The 22,454-nt window shown below is 38.8% G+C and overlaps 1 protein-coding gene across 4 annotated transcripts in view; it reads left to right on the forward strand.

The window, feature by feature from the left end:
* EMB2730 (Ribonuclease II/R family protein) overlaps positions 1-22,454 on the forward strand; it is a 121,199-nt gene that overhangs the window by 47,980 nt on the left and 50,765 nt on the right. For 3 of the 4 annotated variants that reach the window (XR_016361379.1, XR_016361378.1, XM_089816308.1), the window contains exons 2-5: positions 2,162-2,330; positions 2,519-2,632; positions 2,717-2,794; positions 2,880-3,011. Coding sequence is in view for 1 of the 4 variants with exons in the window: in XM_089816308.1 (XP_089672434.1) it covers positions 2,162-2,330; positions 2,519-2,632; positions 2,717-2,794; positions 2,880-3,011 (493 nt within the window). In the remaining 3 variants the exon portion in view is untranslated. The remainder of the gene's footprint in view (positions 1-2,161; positions 2,331-2,518; positions 2,633-2,716; positions 2,795-2,879; positions 3,012-22,454) is intronic. The other variant, XR_016361381.1, reaches the window with a different exon arrangement.

Genomic DNA, 22,454 nt, shown 5'->3' on the forward strand with positions numbered 1-22,454 from the left:
ACATGATGAATTCAGTTGAGCTCAAGATGAAACATACACTTTGCCCTCCAATGAAGGAAGTCAATGACAAGCTAGCCAAGTTCATTACTTTGGCTAAAAAGATGAAAGAAAGGGGTGGAACTATATTAGAAGATCATTTGATGTAAGCCCAAGTGGCAAATTCTCCTTCTTGGGTAGGATAGGTGTCTGATCCTGATTGGTTACCATTTTGGTGCCTTCTCATTGGTTGCCACTTTTCCTTTTTTTCATTGGTCCATTGATGAGGTGGCGTCTTCTCATTTGCCGATGGGGTGGCAACTCTAATTAGAGTTTCTAGGATCCAATTTGGATTGTTGGTTTTGCCTCTTAATCTCTATTGTTGGTTGTAATTTTGGCCTCTATATAAAGCCATTTGTTCTCATTTATTAAGGGTTGAAGAAAATTGTTGCTAAGATAATACCAAAATTGTTTATCTTTATCATTGTTTTGACTTGCATGGTGATTAAAAACATTTGGTGTTATTGCATGGTTTCTACTTCCAAATAGTTAAAGTTAGATTTCCTTGAAGTTGTTAAAGTAGATTTCATTTTGAGAAAGTTGCTAAGCAAGAGTAAGAGTAGATGGATAGTTGCATGGTGATATGAGTGGATGTTTGATAGGGATCTATAAACTAGGCCACTAGCATCCTTGCGGCTTGTTAGGAAGCCTTGTGTGGTAATCTCGTCATTTTCCCTTGAATCATTGCATCTATGGAGATAGAGCCGCTGGTTAGCTTTCATTAGATTCGATCCCTGTCCATTTGCTAATCTTTCCATTCATAGGAGTAGGAGTAGGGCAGTGAGTAGTTTAGTATTTGGAGCTTTCAAGAAGGATGTTAGGAGAAGCATCATTGGATGACACACCCCCACCATCACCACCATCAACATTATCTGACACTCATATATTTTACAAACCCATCATCATCACCATCATCCAAAAACCCAAGTCATCCTTGAGTGACCAACGTAAGGCCGCCTACATGATTACCAGCAAATCACATCGATATAGTTGAGTTAGTATCCACAGATGTAAGGAACATTGGAGTTTTTCTCATGTCTTCATGAGTATTAACTTTTCAAGAGAGGGATTAAGTGTTCGACATTCCATGTCAAGTATTCAATCGCTATATGTTATGTAGTGGTACAAAACTGACATCAACACTTTCATTTTGTATTTGGCATAAAAAATACAAGTCACGAGCCTATCGGGGATGATTGATTCCGGTTATGGCACAATTTAATATTTCAAGGAGAGCTCGAATCCATTAATGTGCAAATGTTATTGTTTGTCACAGCTTGGGGAAGGTCCAAACTTTAGTTTATACCAAAGCTGGCTCATACTTAGTGAGTGGGCAACTTTCAGCACTGCATCAGCGCCAGTGGTTCTTCTCTCTTAGGTGTAATTATCAGTCATTTTTTGTGTGCTTTATCAGTCATAGCCTTTTTTCAACAGAGCTTCAAAATATAGATGGACTGTTGAACAAAATCTTCGTTGATACATTGAGCTGGTCTGTTGAGTAAGGTTTCATCAATCTGTCAGCAAAGGAGCAAGAATCTGCTATCAAGTCTAGTATTTTGTTACTGTATTTTTTAGTCTGTATTAGTTGCTGATATCTTTGTAGACTCTGTAGAACAATGTTAGCACTTGAAAATGCTAACCATGATTATTACCTGAATTTTGAAATAATTTAATAATCTGGAAAAGTCTATTACTGCTAAACAAAGATCAGATTGGTTATTTCTGGAAGTCATTTTTGATGTATAATCGTTTTTCCCATGCCTATGGTCTTTGTTATTCTCAAATCTGTGTGAAACATTAAACAAACAAATATATATGATAGTTGAACGGTAGTACTGTAAATACTTGTCAAGATCAGAAAACAAGTATTTTCTGCTGAGAAAGGTGGTAGTTTCAGTTCTCTGGGTTTTTCGAGTTTCAAGTGTTAATTTATTCTTTTCTTAAAAAATGTGAACCTGAAATAGGTGTTGTATTTCAATTTTTTATTTTCATTTCAATCTAATGTTTCAATTTTCAACTTCAAGTACAGTATTTTCATTTTGTGACAGTTGATTGAAGTTCATGATGATTTGTTCCTAATGTATTCTGTATACTGATGGTTACAACTATTTTAATTCTTCCGTAGGAATGTATTGTCTAGCAAAGAAGAGGTTTCCGTTTTACTCAATACAAAGATCACTAAACACGATTTAGAGAAAGGAATTTTATTGGAGGTTCAGAAGGATTCTAACAAGACACTTTTGGCAGTTGCACAAATGCCAGATGGGAAGAGGAATTGGATGGTTTCTGATCAGGTCTTAAAAATATGAACTTTTGTGTCTATTTTTATTTTTTGTGTGCTTTGTTTTCATGCAATTGGAGCTTGGGTATTTGGTTCTCTTCATTGTGATGAACATAATTTTCCTAATCTGTAGATGGCTAAATGCAGTAAATTTTTCATGTTGGCTTTAGTTGATTTCTAAGGTGTTTGCTCATATAACAGAATGGAGTAACTTATTCAATAAAGCCACATCAGATTACATATATCATTCCAGGCACCAAAGACTTTGAGCCTGCAGATATCACTGATTTTCTTCACAGGGCCAATTATCTTTTGGTATGTCTGGACTAATGCTTCCTTGTGTTTCAATTGAAGAGTTCAAAGTGGTGGTATCTTTTTTCTAATCAGTAGTTGGTGCAGGACCCTTCACTTCTAAGGTGTGCATGGGAAGAAATCTTGGAGAACGAACGAATAGTCAATGCTGAAGGATTAGCAGAGGTGAGCCGATTTTCTCAATATCTTTACTAATCAAACCTGCATATCTGATCATGGGTTTAACTTTTGTGGTTTGATTTAAATTCAGATTATCTACGGTAAAACTGACCCTTTGGAAAGCTACTGTGCTCATGTCTTGCTATCACAAGATACTGTTCATTTCAAGGTTAAGCAGTCCAAAGGTTATTCTTCTGTATATGAACCACGACCTATATCACAGGTATAAGCATAATCTGTTTAGTATAAATTTTATTATCAAAATATATTAAATATATGTTTTTTAAGTTCATCCACTGGAATGCAAGTTCAACTTTTTGGGATGTTTTATTTGTTGTTTGATATTTGATGAATATTTTCTACTGTAAGAAGCTATGTAAACTGGTTTGAGTATTAGTCATAAAATAAAAATAATAGTTTTGCAAAAACAATGCAATGGTCACCTCTGCAGTGGAAAAATTGCAAATTCTGATTTGCGGCTAGATTCTGATTTTTTGGTCTCTTTCTGATTTTTTTGTAGTTTTATAATTTTTCAGTTTTTTGATTAAAAGAATGTTGAAAATAAATAAATTACTGAAAAAGGAAACTACAAGAAGTGCTTGCAGTAAACAAGGAAATAAATCAGAATTTTTAAATTCAAATGATCACTTTCAGATTGTACAAGGCAATGATCTAAATTAGATCTGTGCAGAAAATCATAGATAATTTGTTTGTCTTGCAAGCTGCCAACTGCTGTCTCCAGGCTGGGAATGGTACGGCTAGGGTTCTCAACACCTGGCTGTAGTTTAGATGCTGTCTTGGCTCTGATCTGAGATGCTACCCTGCCCTGATGCTGATCTGAGAATCCAAATTTTAGCTGTTCACTGCTTGCTGAAACCCACATCCAGCTACAGGAGGGATGTGGCTCATGCTTGGGTTGTACAACTGGCTCTACATGTCCAATAAATGATTATAAACTCTATCTCATCTGCCAATCTGCGATCTGAAATGAAAATTCTGCCCAAACCAGTCTGATACAAAGAAATACTTCTCTAAAATTGATGCCAAACCGAAGCCCAATTAATCAATGCTGAATCTTGTCTCTAGGAGAGCTGGGTTCTCATCCAACTCTGGAGTCCTCCAAGAGATTATGTTCTTGGAAGCCTGATTGCTGCTAAAACCCTTCACAGAGCTCAAACTACAATATGCTGATATGAAAATAATAGCCTGACTATGGCAAAAGGCTCCCAAATTGATATTTTATTTCATTATTCTTTTCCCTTCAAGAAAGTGCAAACTCTTCTAGGGTTTCCTCATGATTTTTTATTGAACTTTATAAAAATTAATCCATTCTCTTATAAAATCAAGTCTTGATGGTTAATTCTACATGAGAATTAAAAAATCACCCTTTAGTTATAACTTACATTTTATTTGCCTGGGAAATGTTACAAGGGGGTTATTTTATTATTACTTTATTATTTTTCCTAAGTCACTGCTTATGACTTATTTATAGTAAAATAAAATAAATACTTCAATATTTCCAACTTGTTTTAATAAATTCACCATCTGCACTCCAAACTGAATTTTGTCTTCTGACACTAGTTCATGGATGATGTTTGACTGCTGTAGGTTAACTAACAGCCGCCCCCTAAAAAATAGGGATCCATCCTAAACAATAGGGATCCTTCCTAAACAATAGGAACTGTGACCAGAGCCTCTAGACTGATCCTAGTGGTTCTCTGATATGTTTTGGTCAACTCCCTGTCAATCCTTAAATAGTGCTAATCTCTCCTAAAATTTAGGAGACTATCCAAAACAATTTACAAAGCCCTTGCGTGACTCCACAAACCTTGGATGGGAGCCCATCCACTCGGATAACCTACAGGAACCCACATAATAGGCCAACTTCTACTGACAATTGAATTCACTAAGGAGGGGGCTTTACAATCTGTCCTCGAGATTGCTTGTCCTCAAGCAACCTCAACCATGGGTATTGTAGAATTTGGTCACTCTACCACATTGCATCCTCTATAGGAAGACCCTTCCACTTAACACGATATCCCTGACATCCCTCAATCTTCTCTCTCAGGTATCAACAGTAGTGTTAGAGACTAAAATCAGTTTTCCCTCCTCATCAAGGGGTGGAACTTGGAAGCACTGTAGAAGTTATTACATTGTGCCCAATTGCATTCTTGAGGCGAAAGACATGGAAAATGGTATGTACTGGGCTATCAGTTGGTAACTCCAACTCGTAAGCCACCTCACCAATGCACCTTATGACCTTGGATGGTCCATAATAATGTGGCTTAAGTTTCTGAGCCTGCTCTTCCTAAGAGTGTATTGTCTGTAGGGCTGCAACATAAGATATCCCACCTCAAATGAACACTCAACCCAACATTGGTTGACATACTACTTTTGTTGATTGAGCTTCTGGATGTTCTCTCTCAAGGCCCTCGTGATGTCCTAGCTATTTTGTAAGAGTTCCTTGGCACTAGGAATTCTGCTGTTGCCAAAAAGAAAATCTAGAAGCTAGGCACATCATACCTATACAATACCATGAAAGGTGACATTTGGATGGGCATGTGGTAGGTTGTGTTGTAGCAATATTCATACAAATATAACCACTTAGAGCCATGCCTTTTCGTGCCTCAATATATAATTTCGAAGGAATACTTTGACCCATTTCTTAACTATCTCTGTCCGGGGTGGTAACTAGTGTTGGATGCCATTGAGCCTATACCACTCATGCTAGAATTGATTCATGAACTTGTGATGTAGGAGCATCCTGGGTGTAAGGGCAATCTCGCATCACCCAAAAATATTTCTATTTTCAGTTTTGTGTTTTTTATAAGGGCTATACCACTGCAGAGTTTCTATTTGTGGAAGCTTGCTAATTTTTGTAAGTTGGTCATGTGAGCTCAGATTGCTCTAATTTCATGTGTGGAGTTTCATCTTAGATATATGAGCTTGCTCGACAAGTTTCATTTCCATATCATATCTCTAGTGAAGTTATTGCAAATTTTTGATATGAATTATGGCTATCCAAACTTTAGGCTCAGTGATGAAGGCCTAAATGGCTTTGAAATGAGGTCAAACTTTGGTTGATGGATGCTCAACCGATGTAGAATTGGAGCTGCTGTTGCGAAACGGGTTATAATAGTCAATCGGGTCAACGGTTTGTTAGTTATGGTCTCTAGAAGTTGGGCCATCTGAAAATGTAATCTGTAATTTGTAATAAATTGTAATGAAATAATATAATAAGAGGTTGGTCGGCCTCAAGAGTTAGGGCTTAGTATCTAGAACCTTCCGGGTAGTGGAAAATGCCTATATAAGGAAGGCCTGTAGGTTGTCTAAGACAACTCTGGGTGATAATTCGCTGCCCTATCTTGTAGATTATTGTAAGGCGCAAGGAAGGCGCCCATGTGGGTTTAGATATTGTATTTCAGAATTTTGTAATTTCACATTTGTGGAGATAATTAGGAAGCCCATATTTTGTTCTCGCAAATTGTTGTTGTTTCTGTATTTTTGTTATGTGTTTGTGGTATTAAGCTGAGCACCCTTCATCAACTTGCTGTCCCTATCACCAACGACTATGCTCTTCGGCAAGCCATAAAACCTGAATACAATGAAAACATGTTATAGAGGCCTCAAAACTGATCCGGAAGCTATAGTACACTCACCTTGTGGCCTACTAATCTCACCTGTATAGGTAGTATGATGTGCTTTGTCTCTTGTGATTGATTCTGCTTAATCAATGTAGCTATAAGAACATCAAGGAAGCTATAGGAACCCTCAAATAGCAATAGAGCGGATGACAAGGAGAGCTTCTAGGCGAAGTTCTTTAAGCATGGACTTTCTTTATGTGCTCTTACTTATTTGACATCTTCCACCATGTTGTTCACATTGGGTTCTCCCTATCTTGGTCACACCACGTTATTCATTCGATTCACAAGTCAGGCTTGGCTTTAGACCCTAATAACTACATGACCATCATGGTGGGCCACACTTTCTGCAATCTGTATGCCACAGTTGTACAAAGTATTCTTTCCAAGGAGTTGGAACAATGAGGCATTTGTGCTAGAGGGCAGGTGGGTTTCAAACTTGACTATCACAAACCACATTTTGACTCTCCAACAATTGTTGGAGGCTTGACATCGCTCCTTGAAGGTTTATTATTGCCTTGTGGATTTTTGCAATGCTTTTGATTCAATTCCCTAGGTGGCCATGTTTTAGAGGCCTCATGACATTGGTATATCTGAGCCTCCTCACAACTATCATGAGACTTTATGAGAGAGTTCTGGGTCATCTTGGGACCCTCGATGGATTGTTTGATTTCATTAGGAGCACCATTGGTGTTAAACAAGGCTGCTTCTTGTCCCCTGTTGTATTTGGGATTTACAATGATGAACATGATAGGTTTCTTAGGAGCACTCTTGGGATGGGGATGGTTGCTTACTCTTCCAAGTCCTTATTTCTATTTTTCTTTTTGCTGATCATGATGTTCTTTTTGCTTCTTGCCCTTAGGGTTTGTAGAGACAACATGATAGTCTCGCAACTTTTATGTGACTTACGATAGTTGACTATCAATTTTGGGGCAATGAAGGTGATGGTTTTCAATTCCCAAGACTTCTCACTTGTATTTTTTCTTCATAGGTTCGGAGGTGGAGATCTCCACTTTGTACATTTATCTAAGGTTTAAGTTCTTTGGCCCTCGTTTCAGTTTAAGATCTGCCATCCAGCCTCACATCAACAAGGGGTTTGGTTCTTTGGCTGTCCTTGAAAGACAGTGCTTCTAGCACCATAAACCACCAAGTCCAACTGTCACCAACATGGTCGGTTAAGTCTCCAACCATCACCAACTGATGACACAACTAACACCCCTTCGGAATGATGTTTTTATTACATTAACTAACCAAAGTCTTATTTAACTATTCCTGGCATAATTACCACCTACAGATTACTAGGAGATGATTGTTGATGTCAGTTTTGTACCGCTACATAACATATAGCAATTGAATACTTGACATGGAATGTCAGACACTCAATTCCTCTCTTGAAAAGTTAATATTCATGAAGACATGAGAAAAAGTCCAATGTTCCTTACACCTGTGGACACTAACTCAGTTATCAATGTGATTTGTTGGTAATCATGTAGGCGGCCTTACGTTGTTCATTCAAGGATGACTTGGGTTTTGGGATGATGGTGATGATTTTGTATGAATGTCAAATAATGTTGATGGTGGTGATGGTAGGGGTGTGTTTACCAATGATGCTTCTCTTTACTTCCTCAAAGCTCCAAATACTAAACTACTCACTGCTTTACTCCTACTCCTATGAATGGAAAGATTAGCAAATGGATGGAGATCGAATTTGATGAAAGCTAACCAACGGCTTTACCTCCATAGATGCAATGATTCAAGGGAAAGTGACTAGATTACAACACAAGGCTTCCTAACAAGCCGCTAGGATGCTAGTGGCCTAGTTATAGATCCCTATAAAACATCCACTAATATCACCATGCAACTATACATCTACTCTTACTTAGCAATTTTCTCAAAATGAAATCTACTTTAACAACTTTAAAGGAAATCTAGCATTAGCTATTGGAAGTAGAAACCATACAATAACACCAAATGTTCTTAATCACCATGCAAGTCACAACAATGATAAAGAGAAGCGATTTTGGTATTATCTTAGTAACAATATTCTCCGACCCTTTACAAATGAGAGCAAATGGCCTTATATAGAGGCTCAAAACTTACAACCAACGATAGAGATAAAGAGGTAAAACCAACGATCCAGATTGGATCCTAGAAACCCTAATTAGGGTTGCCACCCCATTGGTCAATGAGAAGATGCCACCTCATCAATGGATCAATGAAAAAAAAGAAAAGTGGCAACCAACGAGAAGACACCAAAATGGTAGCCAATCAGAATCTGACACCTATCCTACACAAGAAGAAGGAGAATTTGCCACTTGGGCTTACATCAAATGATCTTCTAATATAGTTCTATCCCATTCTTTCATCTTTTTAGCCAAAGTAATGAACTTGGCTAGCTTGTCGTTGACTTCCTTCATGGGAGGGCAAGGTGTATGTTTCATCTTGAGCTCAGCTGAATTCATCATGTTGCTCATTGCTTGCAATGTTTTCTCATGATCCTTCTCATATTCTTTTGCATATCCGATAAAAGCATTGAGGGAGGCAAGGGTGCCCAAATGTTTCTTCTTGATGGCAACCTTCCCCAACTCATCCAATCTCGATCCAAATTCTGTCTCTTTGACGTTTTCCTCTTGTCCACTTGAATTATTCCTTTGGTCTCTAGCCTCAATTATGCTCTCTCTTGATAGCACTGCATTCTGTCTCTTTCCAATAGGTTCCTGATGTTTTTTTCCTTTCTCAACCTCCAAACCTCTCTTCTTGCTTCTAACTATTCCTTGCTGCTGGCTACCTCCTTCACCCTTCTGTCCGACCGACTCCGTTGGACCTTTTTTGGTTTCATCTTCTCATAAGTAAGGTATACCCTTTGGCTTTGTGATTTCCTTAACTTCGCATTGTACCACGACTCGGTGTGCAAATCAACTATTCTTGTAACGACCTCCAAGGAAGGATCCTGGTTGATCATCCCAATCCACTAGATTCAACTCCGTTCCATCCACTGTTTCATAGTCTTCTCTCAGCACATTTTCATCATCTTCCAGTTGATCGGGAATATCAAGGCCTCTCCATCTGATTGCCCTCATCATGTTCACTGATAATCTTGAGAAAGCAAGCTTTCTCACTTGAAACTCATCCCGTGCATTGGCCAAGAAATCCTCTATAGTAGGAAAATGTTTGAATGTATCCCATGAGATGCCTTGATAAGACCATTAGGATCAAATCCTTGCCTTGCTCTATACCATGCTAGATGATACCATTCGAATTCTTTCTCCACATCTGCAAAGGCGATAGGATTGGGGCAACTATCATTGCCGATTCCAAATGAGAAGGTAATCCCTGTCTCACCTTTAAGTTTCATCATTTTGTCACAATGCTCAAGTTGCCTACCCAACTCCATCAAAACTACCTTGTCGGGTGGGTACCTTGTAAGTCTCTTGGGACATACTGTGCTTTCTGCTACTCTAATATATGTGAATTGCGAAAATTGGATGAACCAACTTCCATACTTCTTGACTTTCGCTTCTGCTTCTGATGAGAGTCTCTTAGTAGGTGTCCCTTGTAATATCCTTACCGTTTTTATGGCAAAGGCATCGCAAAACATCTTATAATCTTTGGTGTTGTGCAAATGAAGTTGTGGATAACACTCGTGCACCAAACATTGCCCCGAATCATTGCCAAGTACCCCTAAGGCCTCAAGTCCAGGATTTTCATATAATCTTGCAATCAGATAGAAAAGATAGGACCCAATGTAGAATTGCTTCTGATATTGTACGGTCCTAAGTTGCAATTCTAAATTCTCACTTATAATCCTAGCCCAATCAAATCTTCTTTTTCCACTTTCAATTCCATCAATAAAATAATACATCCAGTTCTCAAATTGCATACCTTGAGCTAAGCCCATGATCCGGCTAAGAAGCACAATGAGATCACCATATTCTGATTTGAAATCTGACACGGTGAGCCTTGATGATCTGGTAACTCTCTTCTTGCCTTTGTGTAACCAATTCTACTTTAGATGAATGAAGAAAGTCTCTTGATTATCCTGAAATGACTTGGCCGCCTAATCGATCATTATCATTGTCATGCCTTTATACTGGGGGATATTAAATGTTTCTTCGACCACTTACTCGCCTATGTTGGCCAACACTCGCTTCCCTTCGTCAAAAATGATGGACTTGGTAACAATATCAAATCGGGATGCACACTCTATTACCAATTCTAGACAAGGCAAGGTAGGAAGTAAGGCCATTGCGTGTACAATTCTGCTTTTATAGATTTTCTTTGCCATGAGGGATTGCACTTCCTTCAATCTGTCCTTTAACTGCATCATGTTCACTGTACCGATATTGGTGTCACTTATTCGCTTCAATTTCGAGAAGAAGGTGGTCTTAGGCATCATATCTTCCTTGTCTTTTTTGGTATTCGTTCCCTTTGGGTCCTTGCTTGCACTAACATCTACCATCCTAAACACTTATTTCTGCCCCTTCGTTCTAAGTGATATGGACTACCCTTAGCGATCTCCAACCTTCTTTCTATCGATGGAATCTAGCTTATTTTTGCCTTGCCAAGTCCTATCTTTATACTTACCAATCTCCAACCTTCAAACTAGGGATGAGACTACCACTTATTTCTGCCTCTTCGTTACCTTAGGATGGACTACACTTATATCTCCTAGCTTCAACCTAGGGTGGTTTCGCTTATTTCTGCCTCGCCAAGTGTCTTATCATGAAATATACACTTATCTCTCTAAACTTCAACCTGTAAATGAAATGATGAAGTGGTGGATGATGAATGCAAGAAGATAATAAGGGAAACGAAACCAAGCAAGAACAAGAAGTTGAATCCGCCTTTAAATCAATCTTCACCTCTAAAATGAGTAGAATTTCACCTTAATTTTGTCTTTTATCAATAACTAGGCCTTCTTTGGATTTAGATCAGATCTTGGGAAATGTAAGCCTCTTTGCAAATAGTGATGCCCTAGCAAAATCAGAACTTTGACCTCTTTGGAACTGCCCAACTTTGCCAAAAATCAGACTTTGGACCACATCTCCTTCTCCAAATAGAATTGCCCAGATCTAGTGCAAAATTCGCAGCCCTTTAGCAAAAAAAAATCAGACTCCTTACAATCACAAAGCAAGAGAAAATATTCAGATCTGCTCCCAAATCGCTTAGGGAAGAAATTCGCCCAAATTGGAAGGAGGAGAATGGTGCCAAGCAAGGAAAATCTGCTCCACAAGAAAATCGCCTAGGCTGGAAACTGCCTCTTAAAGAAAAATTGCCCAACACACGAGGAGGAGGAAGGTGGAATGAGGAGATAAGATGGGGGGAGCCCCTCTTATACCACAATTTCCATGTCCCTCCAAGCTGGCTGACTTGCCCTGGAGGAGAGCAAAATTAAATTAGCATCTTTATTAATGGCCCAAATTTAAATGCCATGCTAAAATTACTTAGCTCAAAGTGAAATTAGTCTATTTAATTGCCGGTTGTGACCAAAAATCGCAAAATAAAATTAGGAAATCCTTGGAGATGTTAAAATTTTCATTTAATAACATTTTGGTAGTTAAAATATCACTAAAATCAGATTTAGCAAGCTAAAATCAATTTTCAATTTTAAATTATCAAGCTCTTTTAATATTTTTAAAATCTTCAAGGCAATTTTAACCAATTTAATGCAAAATTGTGCAATTAAGCCCACTTTCAATTTTGCAATGCAATTTTAATTTTTTAAGCAAAATAAATCCTTTTTTCTAGCATTCAAAATTGAGTTTTCAAATTTAATTTCACTATCACAAAATTTTCTTTTTCACCGAAAAAATCAAGATTCTCCAAAACAATTAGATCTAAAAAAAATAAAATTTTCATTTTGAAAATGCTCAAGTCTATACAATTATATCCAATTTTCAAAATTCGTCTAAGTCCCAAAATTTGCCATTTTATCCTGCTGAATATGGTTCTAACCATCGAAAATGTTGTCTTTGAAATTTTCTTGGCCTAAGGATAAAATTACAAGTTCTGAAAAATCAAGTTAAGACCGGTTGAAGAAAGAAATCCGAGCACATCCCTTCTGCTCTGAAGGCATCCAAAGCATAAAATTTCCAAATTAAAACTTTTGGACAACTCCAAAAAAAAATCGCTAAGGTGATCGAAAAAAGGAGGTCCCCAAAATTTTGGGGCGATGATGTGAGAACCTCACAACATCTGGCGATTCCATGGGTGAAATGTTCCTGAATGTTTCAAGAATAAAATAACTTAGAACAAAAATCTCAGGATGGCCTATCCGCAAATTTACTTAAGTACAAGCACTCAACAAGGGAAAGAACTCTCAAGTTGATCCTAAGCACCCTGACCATAAGTTACTCACGTGTGTGCAAATGATTTATTCCCCGCTCGACAAGGACTTGATAATCTCTCATATCCATTAAACTTATTTATTATAATATCCTTACTTCAAAAGCAACTTGGATAGAGCCCCACTTCCAGTCAGGCATCTATAGCCCCAATGAAGTTATCGCTATGGCCCCACAATCACGGTTCTACCTTTAGTGATTATTTTTATAGCATCGGTAGAGATGATTGCACACCCTTGAACCCAATTTTTTTTTCTCAATCTTTTGTTTGGCTTGTAGGCAATGAAGCTTGCGGAGGGTTTGGAGACCACAGTGGCGCTGAAGCAGGTGTAAGATTTTTACTAAGTCCAACTTCACTTCAAAACACGAAGAACTCAAAGCATTTAAGTGTGAGTAGAATGTTGTAACCATATCAAAAGTAACTTAAGAACCTCTATCGAGTTTGACCCAAATTTAGTACAAGTTCTACCATAGACTAATGACTAAGCACATCCTTTAATCTCTGAACCTTGTCACATGCATTCAAGAAATGAACAAGACGGACTCCATTTTGTCACTAGAAATGTAAAATCTACACACCTCGTCCACGAGTGATAACATGGACCCCCATTGCACTTGTAAAGGCCCAAAACCAAAATTGCTTTCCAACTAAGGGAAGCTAAAAGATCCGAAGTCATTGAGCTCCCTCACAACCTAAACTAAACAACTAAAAGAAAACTACTCTAACCAACCGAAAGGGAAACTACTCTAACCTTTGGGCCAAATGGTCCAAAACAAACTCTATTCTAAAGAACGGAAAGAAAACTAAACTACTAACCGAAAATAAACCTAAACTATGTACAAAGGGGGCTCTGGACGGAGTCCTAGGCTTGGAAATAATGCTTGAGGAATTGCCCATTGATAGGCAATGGAACGTCCTCACCAGTGAGTGTCTTAAGTCTAAATGCATTATCCGTGATAATTTCTGAAATTTGGAAAGGACCCTTCCATAGTTTGTCAAATTTATCATGTTGTCCTTTCTTTTCATGGGCCTTTTCCCAATATAAGATCAAGTCAAAGATCCTAAAGGCCCTGTTTTGCGCTTTACTACCCCTTGATGTTTTGCAAATTTTTCTAGGGCTTCATCTCTTTTTCCATCTAACTGCATCAGTTGAGCCAACCTAACTTGGACTCTATCTTCGTTCTCATCATAGTATTCCTGTATGAACCTTAAAGTTGGGATTTTCAATTGAATCGGGAATATCGGGTCTTGTCCATAGACCAAACGATAAGTGGTGATTCCTATGGACTCTTTAACTCTTGTTCTATCGGCCCACAAAGCATATCTCAGCTGTGTGTGCCAATCTCTTGGGTTCTTGTCTAAAAGTTTTTTGATCATGGTCAAAAGGTTTTTGTTTGTGGATTTTGCTAGGCCATTCCCCTAGGGATGGTACCTTGATGAAAATTTTAAAATGATCCCATGGTCGAATGCCCACGTATGAAATTTCAAAGAAATGAAAGCAGAACCATTATCACGTACAAAAGCAGGACACCCAAACTTGGTAGTGATTCTTTCCTTTAAAAATTTGATGACAATCTCAGCAGTGCAATTCTTGAAAGCATGAGCTTTTGACCACCGGGTACAGTAGTCAGTTGTGGTTAGAATATACCTGTGTTGCGCTGAGGAAGGTGGATTGATAGGACCAATGAAGTCAAGTCCCCACATCTCAAAACGTCTCACCTCGATAATAGGCTGCAAAGGCATTGCTGGATTCCTTTGTCTCTTCGTTGATGTCTGGCAAACATGACAAGTCTTTACGCGTTCGTGAGTGTCTTTGAACAAGGTTGGCCAGTAGTATCCGACCCGTAGTATCCAATGTGCCGTAGCCAAATCTGATCCATGTCTCGTTTCCCATTTATCATTAAAATGTTCCAAAATGTTTCTAGCTTCTTCTTTTCTGACACATCTCAAATATATATCCCCTCATGATTCTGCTTGTATAACACTGCTCCTTGCAGCATGTATCTTTTGCTCTTGAATCTCAATGCTTGCTTCTGTATTGGATTCAAATGTGAAGGGCACCGATGATTTGACAAATAATTGATTATGTCTTGATACCATTCATTGGGGTGCACATCCTCCAATTCGTAAACTTGTTGCACAAGTTTAGGTCCCTCTGATGCCATGGTCTGCGCCAACTGTTGTCCTTTGACCAATTTCATAGGTTGAATTTCTACGTCATATTCCTGGATAGTGGCGACCCACTTTCCTCTTCTTTCTCCAAGTTCGTTTTGCATTAAAAGAGTCTTCACTGCTATTTCAGGCACAATTGCATGTACTTTGCTTCTCAAGGCGTAATGCTTGGACTTCTTCATTGCCTTCACCAAGGCATAAGCTTGTTTCACCAAATTTGGATAATTCAATTTGGCCTCCTTGAAAGGTGCGCTCATGAATGCTATCGAATGCTCTTCATTAGCTTCATTCTTCTGTGTTAAAATGGTTGCACATGCGTGATCAGAGGCAAAAGAATATATATTGAATGGCCTCTCATAATCTGGACTTGCTAGAACTGGTACGTTAATGATAGCCTGCTTTATTTCTTCAAATGCTTTCTTTGCTGCTGGAGTCTAATCCATCTTTGCATCTTTCTTTAACATGTTGTTCATTGGCTTTACAATCTCAACGAATGCGGATATGAACTTTCTCACAAAGTTGATCTTTCCAAAGAATGATTTAAGCTCTTTCTTGCTAGCTGGCATGCCAAGTTTGGAAATTGCCTCCAATCTCTCTAGATCTATCATGATACCTCTTTCTGAAATTACATGTCCCAAAAGTTTTCCCTTGGTGATTCCAAACATACATTTCTTCAGATTTAAAGAAACTCCGAACCTTCTACATTTCGTGAAAACTTCCTTCAAATCCAGAATGTGATCTTCTCTATTCTTTGAAAATACTGTTATGTCATCCATGTATATAATAATGCACTTGTCTTTTAAATCCTTGAAAGCATAATCCATGGCCCTTTGAAATGTTGCACCTGTGTTGATCAGGCCAAAAGGCATCCTCTTGTATGCAAATGTTCCCCACTTCATGGTGAAAGCTGTCTTCAATCTATCTTCTCCTTCAACAATCACTTGATTGTACCTTGAATATCCATCCATAAATGACATCATCTGTGCTCCATTTACAATTTGCAAGACCTCATCTAGTGATGGCAATGGATAATTATCCTTTTCTGATGCTTTGTTCAAATTCCTAAAATCGATACAACCTTATTTCTCCGTTTTTCTTCCTAACTGGGACGAGATTGGCGACCCACGTTGAATGCCTCATTGGGAAGATGATCTGCACATTTAGTAGCTTCTTTACTTCTTGGAATATCAATGGTTCTAACAAAGGATTGACTGGCCTTTGTCGTTGCCTAAATGGCTTACTTCCTTCAGTGGAATCATATGTGTGATGATGGAAGGATTATACGTTTTCAAATCTTAATATCCCTTAGCAATTACATCTGGGAATTCCTTCATCAAACTCAGTATATCCGCCTGTTCCTTAGGTGTACAAACTTTCCCAATATGAACTATTTTGGGACAATTTTCTGTTCCCAAATTTACCTTTTTGCAATCATCACCTCCTGTGGGTTGATATGGCACTTTGTTGAATTGGTCCATGTCGAATATCCTTTCTAACTCAATCATTTCCTTTGGAATAGTATTTGTCTTCAAGCTCATAATTCCTTCTAAATCAATCTTTGCTTCTTCACCCACTTCACCATCAATGATTTGTGTTGTGAAGACATCTGAATTGGTCAAGAATTTGAGGATATGTCTATCGCCTTCAAACACTTGGAAGTTCTTGACATTATCTGGTATTGATGGGACCAATGCTAACTCAACTCCAAATTTCTTCAAGCTGTCCAATTTAATTCGTGCTAGTGAGCTTGCGGCTTGTGTGAGGGCATTAGCCACTTGATTATTTGCTCTATAGCTAAACTTGATATTGAAGGCATCAAAGTCCTCTATCAAATCCCAAACTTCGTTTCTATATCTCTTTAATCTCTTGTCATGGCAAGCGAACTTCTGCTTTATCTGCTCAATTACTAAATATGAATCTCCAAGTACGTGAAGTATCTTGGCACCTTTCTTGAGAGCACACAAGCCTAAAATCAAAGCTTCATATTCTACCATATTGTTGGTGCATGGGAATTGCAATCTATGTGCCTCCAAATATATTGCCCCTGTCGGGCTAACTATCTCAAATCCGGCTCTAGCTCCTTGCTTGGTCTTGGAACCATCGAACCTTAGAGTCCATACTCCATCACTTTCTTGATACTTCTCTTGGGAACCTTTGGACTTGTCTGTCTCATCGCTTTTCTTCATTTCCCTGTTAGGGGGTGTAGTTTGGTTCTTTGTTTCACCCATCATGCTACTTTCCGCTTCATCAACTTGTAAAGTTTCAATCTTCTATTTTCCATGTTGATCATCTTGTTTTAGAGCCCTTGGGATTCTCTTCTCTACTTGTTCTAAGGCAACTGTGCACAAGGAGCAAGATAATTCTGAATGGAAGACACTGTGGATTCTGCACCAGTTGGGCAATAATAAGTCTCTCACTGATGTTCTCTTACCCAACTATACTCCTTGCTGTACAGTTCTAGTCACAAAGTTCTTAAAATTCTCTAACATGCATTCACCATCATTTGACGAAGTATCTGGATCCGACTCAATCAGGATCTCAGTGGAATCCCTTCCTTCACTTATGATATTCATTGTCAACATTTCTGTCTTCTTAGGTCTATATGTGTTCATACTTGTTTCCGCAAACAAGATCTCATTTGATTCCCCATACTTAGTAACTGTCAATCTCAACCTTGGGGTGCTATCGATTCTGATTTGTTTGGCGAGTCCTTTCCATGGGAGCCACATGTGAGAAAAGATAGTTGCCATGTATCCATTCAACCTTTTGGCCCAATCTCTACCTAGGATCAATCCATAGGTATCGGCCACATCTACCATTGAAATATCCACCATGTGTTCCATCCTCAGATCAGATGCAAACTGCATGTGTATGTTGTGTAGCTCACCTGCCACCGACACTTCTGTCTTATCCAATTGGGTAACCCTTCTGTTTGATACCAAAGGCGTGATTCCCAAACGTCTACAAATATTCAAAGGCATGACATTACTTGACGCCCTTGAATCTATCAAACAATTGTGGAGAAGCTTCCCAAATGTCCTCACTAATAGCAGGAATGGGGCAGGCTCATCTTTCCCTTGATAATATACTACGGGTGTCTTATGTACTTGCTTCGGCTTCACTCCAAAATCTGTCGGTTGAACTACTTCTTTCTTCGCTGTTTCCTTATTGTTTATCGGGTCTTGACTTCTTTGAGTCTGTGGTTCCACCGGCGTTGATCCTTGAGCTACATAAACTGGTTGAGGCCTTGGCTCACTAATGTCGCCATATGCAATCTCTTGTGTAGAGTTCTCTATCCCTCTGTATGAAATCTCTTGAGATGAATTCGTCATGTTCCCTCCTAAAATGTCTTGGATCACATGCACTGAGTTAGGAGGAGGCCTCCCTTGAGTATGTGTTATTATACTTTTGAGTGTGTGACCCTTGTGATTTGTTATCCTTCAAATTGTTAAGGAATGTATCTCTAATCTCCGTTATCTTCAACAATTCAAACAAAGGGAGATTGATTTTGATCTTCTTCATCTCCTCTGTTACACTCTGCCCTAATCTTTTCAACTCATCATTATTCACAACATTGTTTCCTGTTCTTCCTCTATTTGCTTCTTGTGTTGACTGGACACTCTGTGATCCTCAAACATCTTGATTGTTCTGTTGCATACTTTGTTGGGAACTCTATGTTCCACCTCCATTGTTATGGTTACCATGTTTGTACTCAGGTGCATCCCTTGAAGAATTTGGTATGTTACTTGCATTGGGGTGTGGAGGCATATTGAAATTGTTTAGAGGTATGGAAGACGTGAAGGGTCCATCATTCCTCTTATTGTTCCTCTGATAAAACCTTGCATTGCTAGCCGGTTGTTGAAATGTTTGGTTCCCACCTGTCCCTTGAACTAGAATAGTATCTCCCAAAGGTGGGAAAGAAAAATCCGACTCATTGTTATATTCATTTTGATCTATTACCTCTCCAACTGGCCCGTTGGCTGACTCAGGAGGAAATCTCCTTTGGTGTTCCTCATATGCTTCAAATTCTGGTGGAAATGAAATCTCCTCATAAGTCAAGCATTGATCATCTCCTGAGGATGGGATAATTTCATACCTCGTGACCTTAATATCTTCTTGGTTGTTTGACTCATCTATTATGTTCTGAAATAGGTTGGATGCCCTCTTGAACTTAGCATATTCTAACTCTGAATGTTGATTAGTCTCATGGAATTTGCAATATTTAGACATGGTGGACTCAGCGAAAAATATTCTATCCACCGGCCTACTGTCCATTGAGGCTTGAGTATCCAGTGGCGACACCACATTTCCATTGTTTGGGCCTTTGTTCCATGTCCTCTTTTGGTTAGACTGATTGTTATATCCTTGATCTTGTGGTTGGCTATTACCTTGGTGGTTATTATTTCTATAGTTCCTTTGATAACCACCACCTTGGTTGTTTCTTTGGTAGGCTCTGTCTTGATAGTTTCTTTGGTATCCACCTTCTTGATGATTTCTTGGATACCCTCCTTGATAGCTTCCGCCATGATTTTGATAATTGTTTCCTTGATTACCTCCTTGATTGTTCCTCTGGAAAGATTGGAGTCGATTGTTTTGATTTCTCAAATAAGTAACTTCTGTAGACAGCTTCTTGATTTGGTTGATCAATTCCTTCATTTCCTCCTTTTCTTCTTGTGTTCTTGTGGATGAACTTGCACTTTGTAGATAAATTGGCATTGATGGTGGTGCTTAGGACAATGGAGGTCCCAGATGTACCACTAACTGATTTGTAGGCGTCTGGTGTGCAAGCTGTGGAATTGGATTATTCGGATACCTAGCACTTGGAGGGTCCATTCCTTGTTGGCCCAATTGCTTCGCTATTTCAATTGCTTTAGTGTAAGCTTCATTCAACATTGTGGGAGCAAGATTTGCCATCCTTGTAAACATAGTTGTCTGACTAAGGCACTGTAATATGCCTCCAAAGCACTTGCCTTCGTCATTGTGTAAGGGGCTTGCAATCTCATGTAGGCTTTGTGGAAATGATTGTTGAAGGAACTTATTGACTCTTTATCATGTCTCCTAATGTCCACAAACATCCTATGCAACTCCAATGGTGTGGTGGGCATGCCAAATTTTGCTATAAAAGCTTCTATGAGCTGGACCCATCCTGTTATAGACAACACCGACAGATTGACGAACCAATGGTAAGGGTCTTCCCCCAATGAATAAGGGAAAAGCCTGCACGCTACATCCTCATGTTGAATCCTTCTGTTGCACAATGCATCTCCAAATACTTTGATATGTTCCTTTGTTGTACGATTAGGGTCATTAACAAAAATCTTGGAGCAGAATCCCGCCGGATTCTTCGGTAGATCATGATATTGTTGGAATGAAATGGGTGAGGCATTGTTTTGAATCCATGGTGGTTGAGCCATTGCTGCTTGATTGACTTGAGCTTGAATTGGTTGACTTGAGGAGCTAGCCAAATTTGAAGTATCAGCGACCCAATGATTCCTTAATTTCTTATGAAATTCTAACACAAGTAAATCCTCTTCCTGGTGTGGTGTGGATCTCAGTATCCTTTGCCTCCTATCAGATTGCAATTTCTCAAACCTTTCGGGGGAAAAAGGCCCAATTCTTCTATCCAGCTTGACTATAATTCCAACCCCATTGATTTTCTAATTTGAGTTTTCCTCAAGAGTGGCTTGAGCTTGTCTTCGTGCTTTCCTTTCTCTTTCGAGCTTCCTTTCAAGTTCTCTTTGACGTTCCAACCTTTTTTGAATTCTCCTTTCAATATCTTGTGCTTTCCTTTCTTCTTGAGTCAATACGTCAACGGTGTCTAGATAATCTCTAGTGTTCTCACTTTCCTCCCAAGCAGTTGAGCACAAACTGGCTACAATATGGTCTTGGAGTGTTTCCCAAGTTGCTCTAGGTTGATTTGATCTGGGAAGCACCATTCTTCTTCATAGTTAAATACCAACAAATCCTCAAACAAAACATCAGGCCCTCCTTCTAGTGCCAAATAACGTTGATTGTGCGAGGAGGCAATAATGCTTCTAATTTCAAACTTGCTTCAAGAATTAATTCCAATTCAAGCCCTCCTTTACAATTCAGAACTTCAATTCAGCCCTCCTAATGAATTCCAATTCAAGCCCTCCTATACAATTCAGAACTTCAATTCAGCCCTCCTAGCGCCAGATAGTGTTGATTATCAGTTTTATACCACTACATAACATATAGCAATTGAATACTTGACATGGAATGTCAGACACTCAATTTCTCTCTTGAAAAGTTAATACTCATAAAGACATGAGAAAAACTCCAATGTTCCTTACACTTGTGGATACTAACTCAGTTATCAATGTGATTTGCTGGTAATCAAGTAGGCGACCTTACGTTGTTCATTCAAGGATGACTTGGGTTTTGGGATGATGGTGATGATTTTGTATGAGTGCTAGATGATGTTGATGGTGGTGATGGTGGGGGTGTATTTACCAATGATGCTTCTCCTTACTCCCTTCCTCAAAGCTCCAAATACTAAACTACTCACTGCTTTACTCCTACTCCTATGAATGGAAAGATTAGCAAATGGACGGGGATCAAATATGATGAAAGCTAACCAGCGGCTTTACCTCCATAGATGCAATGATTCAAGGGAAGTGACTAGATTATCATGCAAGGTTTCCTAACAAGCCGCTAAGATGCTAGTGGCCTAGTTATAGATCCCTATCAAACATCCACTAATATCACCATGCAACTATCCATCTACTCTTGCTTAGCAATTTTCTCAAAATGAAATCTACTTTAACAATTTTAAAGGAAATCTAGCATTAGCTATTGGAAGTAGAAACTATGCAATAACACCAAATGTTCTTAGTCACCATGCAAGTCACAACAATGATAAAGAGAAGCGATTTTGGTATTATCTTAGCAACAATTTTCTCCAACCCTTTACAAATGAGAGTAGATGGCCTTATATAGAAGCCCGAAATTACAACCAACAGTAGAGATAAAGAGGCAAAACCAACGATCCAGATTGGAGCCTAGAAACCCTAATTAGGGTTGCCACCCCATCGGCCCATGAGAAGATGCCACCTCATCAATGGACCAATGAAAAAAAAGGAAAAGTGGCAACCAATGAGAAGGCACCAAAATAGTAGCCAATCAGAATCAAACACCTATCCTATCCAAGAAGGAGAATTTGCCACTTGGGCTTACATCAAATGATCTTCTAATATAATTCTACCCCTTTCTTTCATCTTTTTAGCCAAAGTAATGAACTTGGCTAGCTTGTCGTTGACTTCCTTCATGGGAGGCAAGGTGTATGTTTCATCTTGAGCTCAGCTGAATTCATAATGTTGCTCACTGCTTGCAATGTTTTCTCATGATCCTTCTCATATTCTTTCGCGTATTTGATAAAAGCATTGAGGGAGGCAAGGGTGCCCAAATGTTTCTTCTTGATGGCAACCTTCCCCAACTCATCCAATCTCGATCTAAATTGTCTCATTGACGTTCTTCTCTTGTCCACT

This window comes from Cupressus sempervirens, chromosome 1, assembly GCF_028749045.1.
Source record: "Cupressus sempervirens isolate cs-2001-9-10 chromosome 1, ASM2874904v1, whole genome shotgun sequence".
NCBI lineage: Eukaryota > Viridiplantae > Streptophyta > Pinopsida > Cupressales > Cupressaceae > Cupressus > Cupressus sempervirens.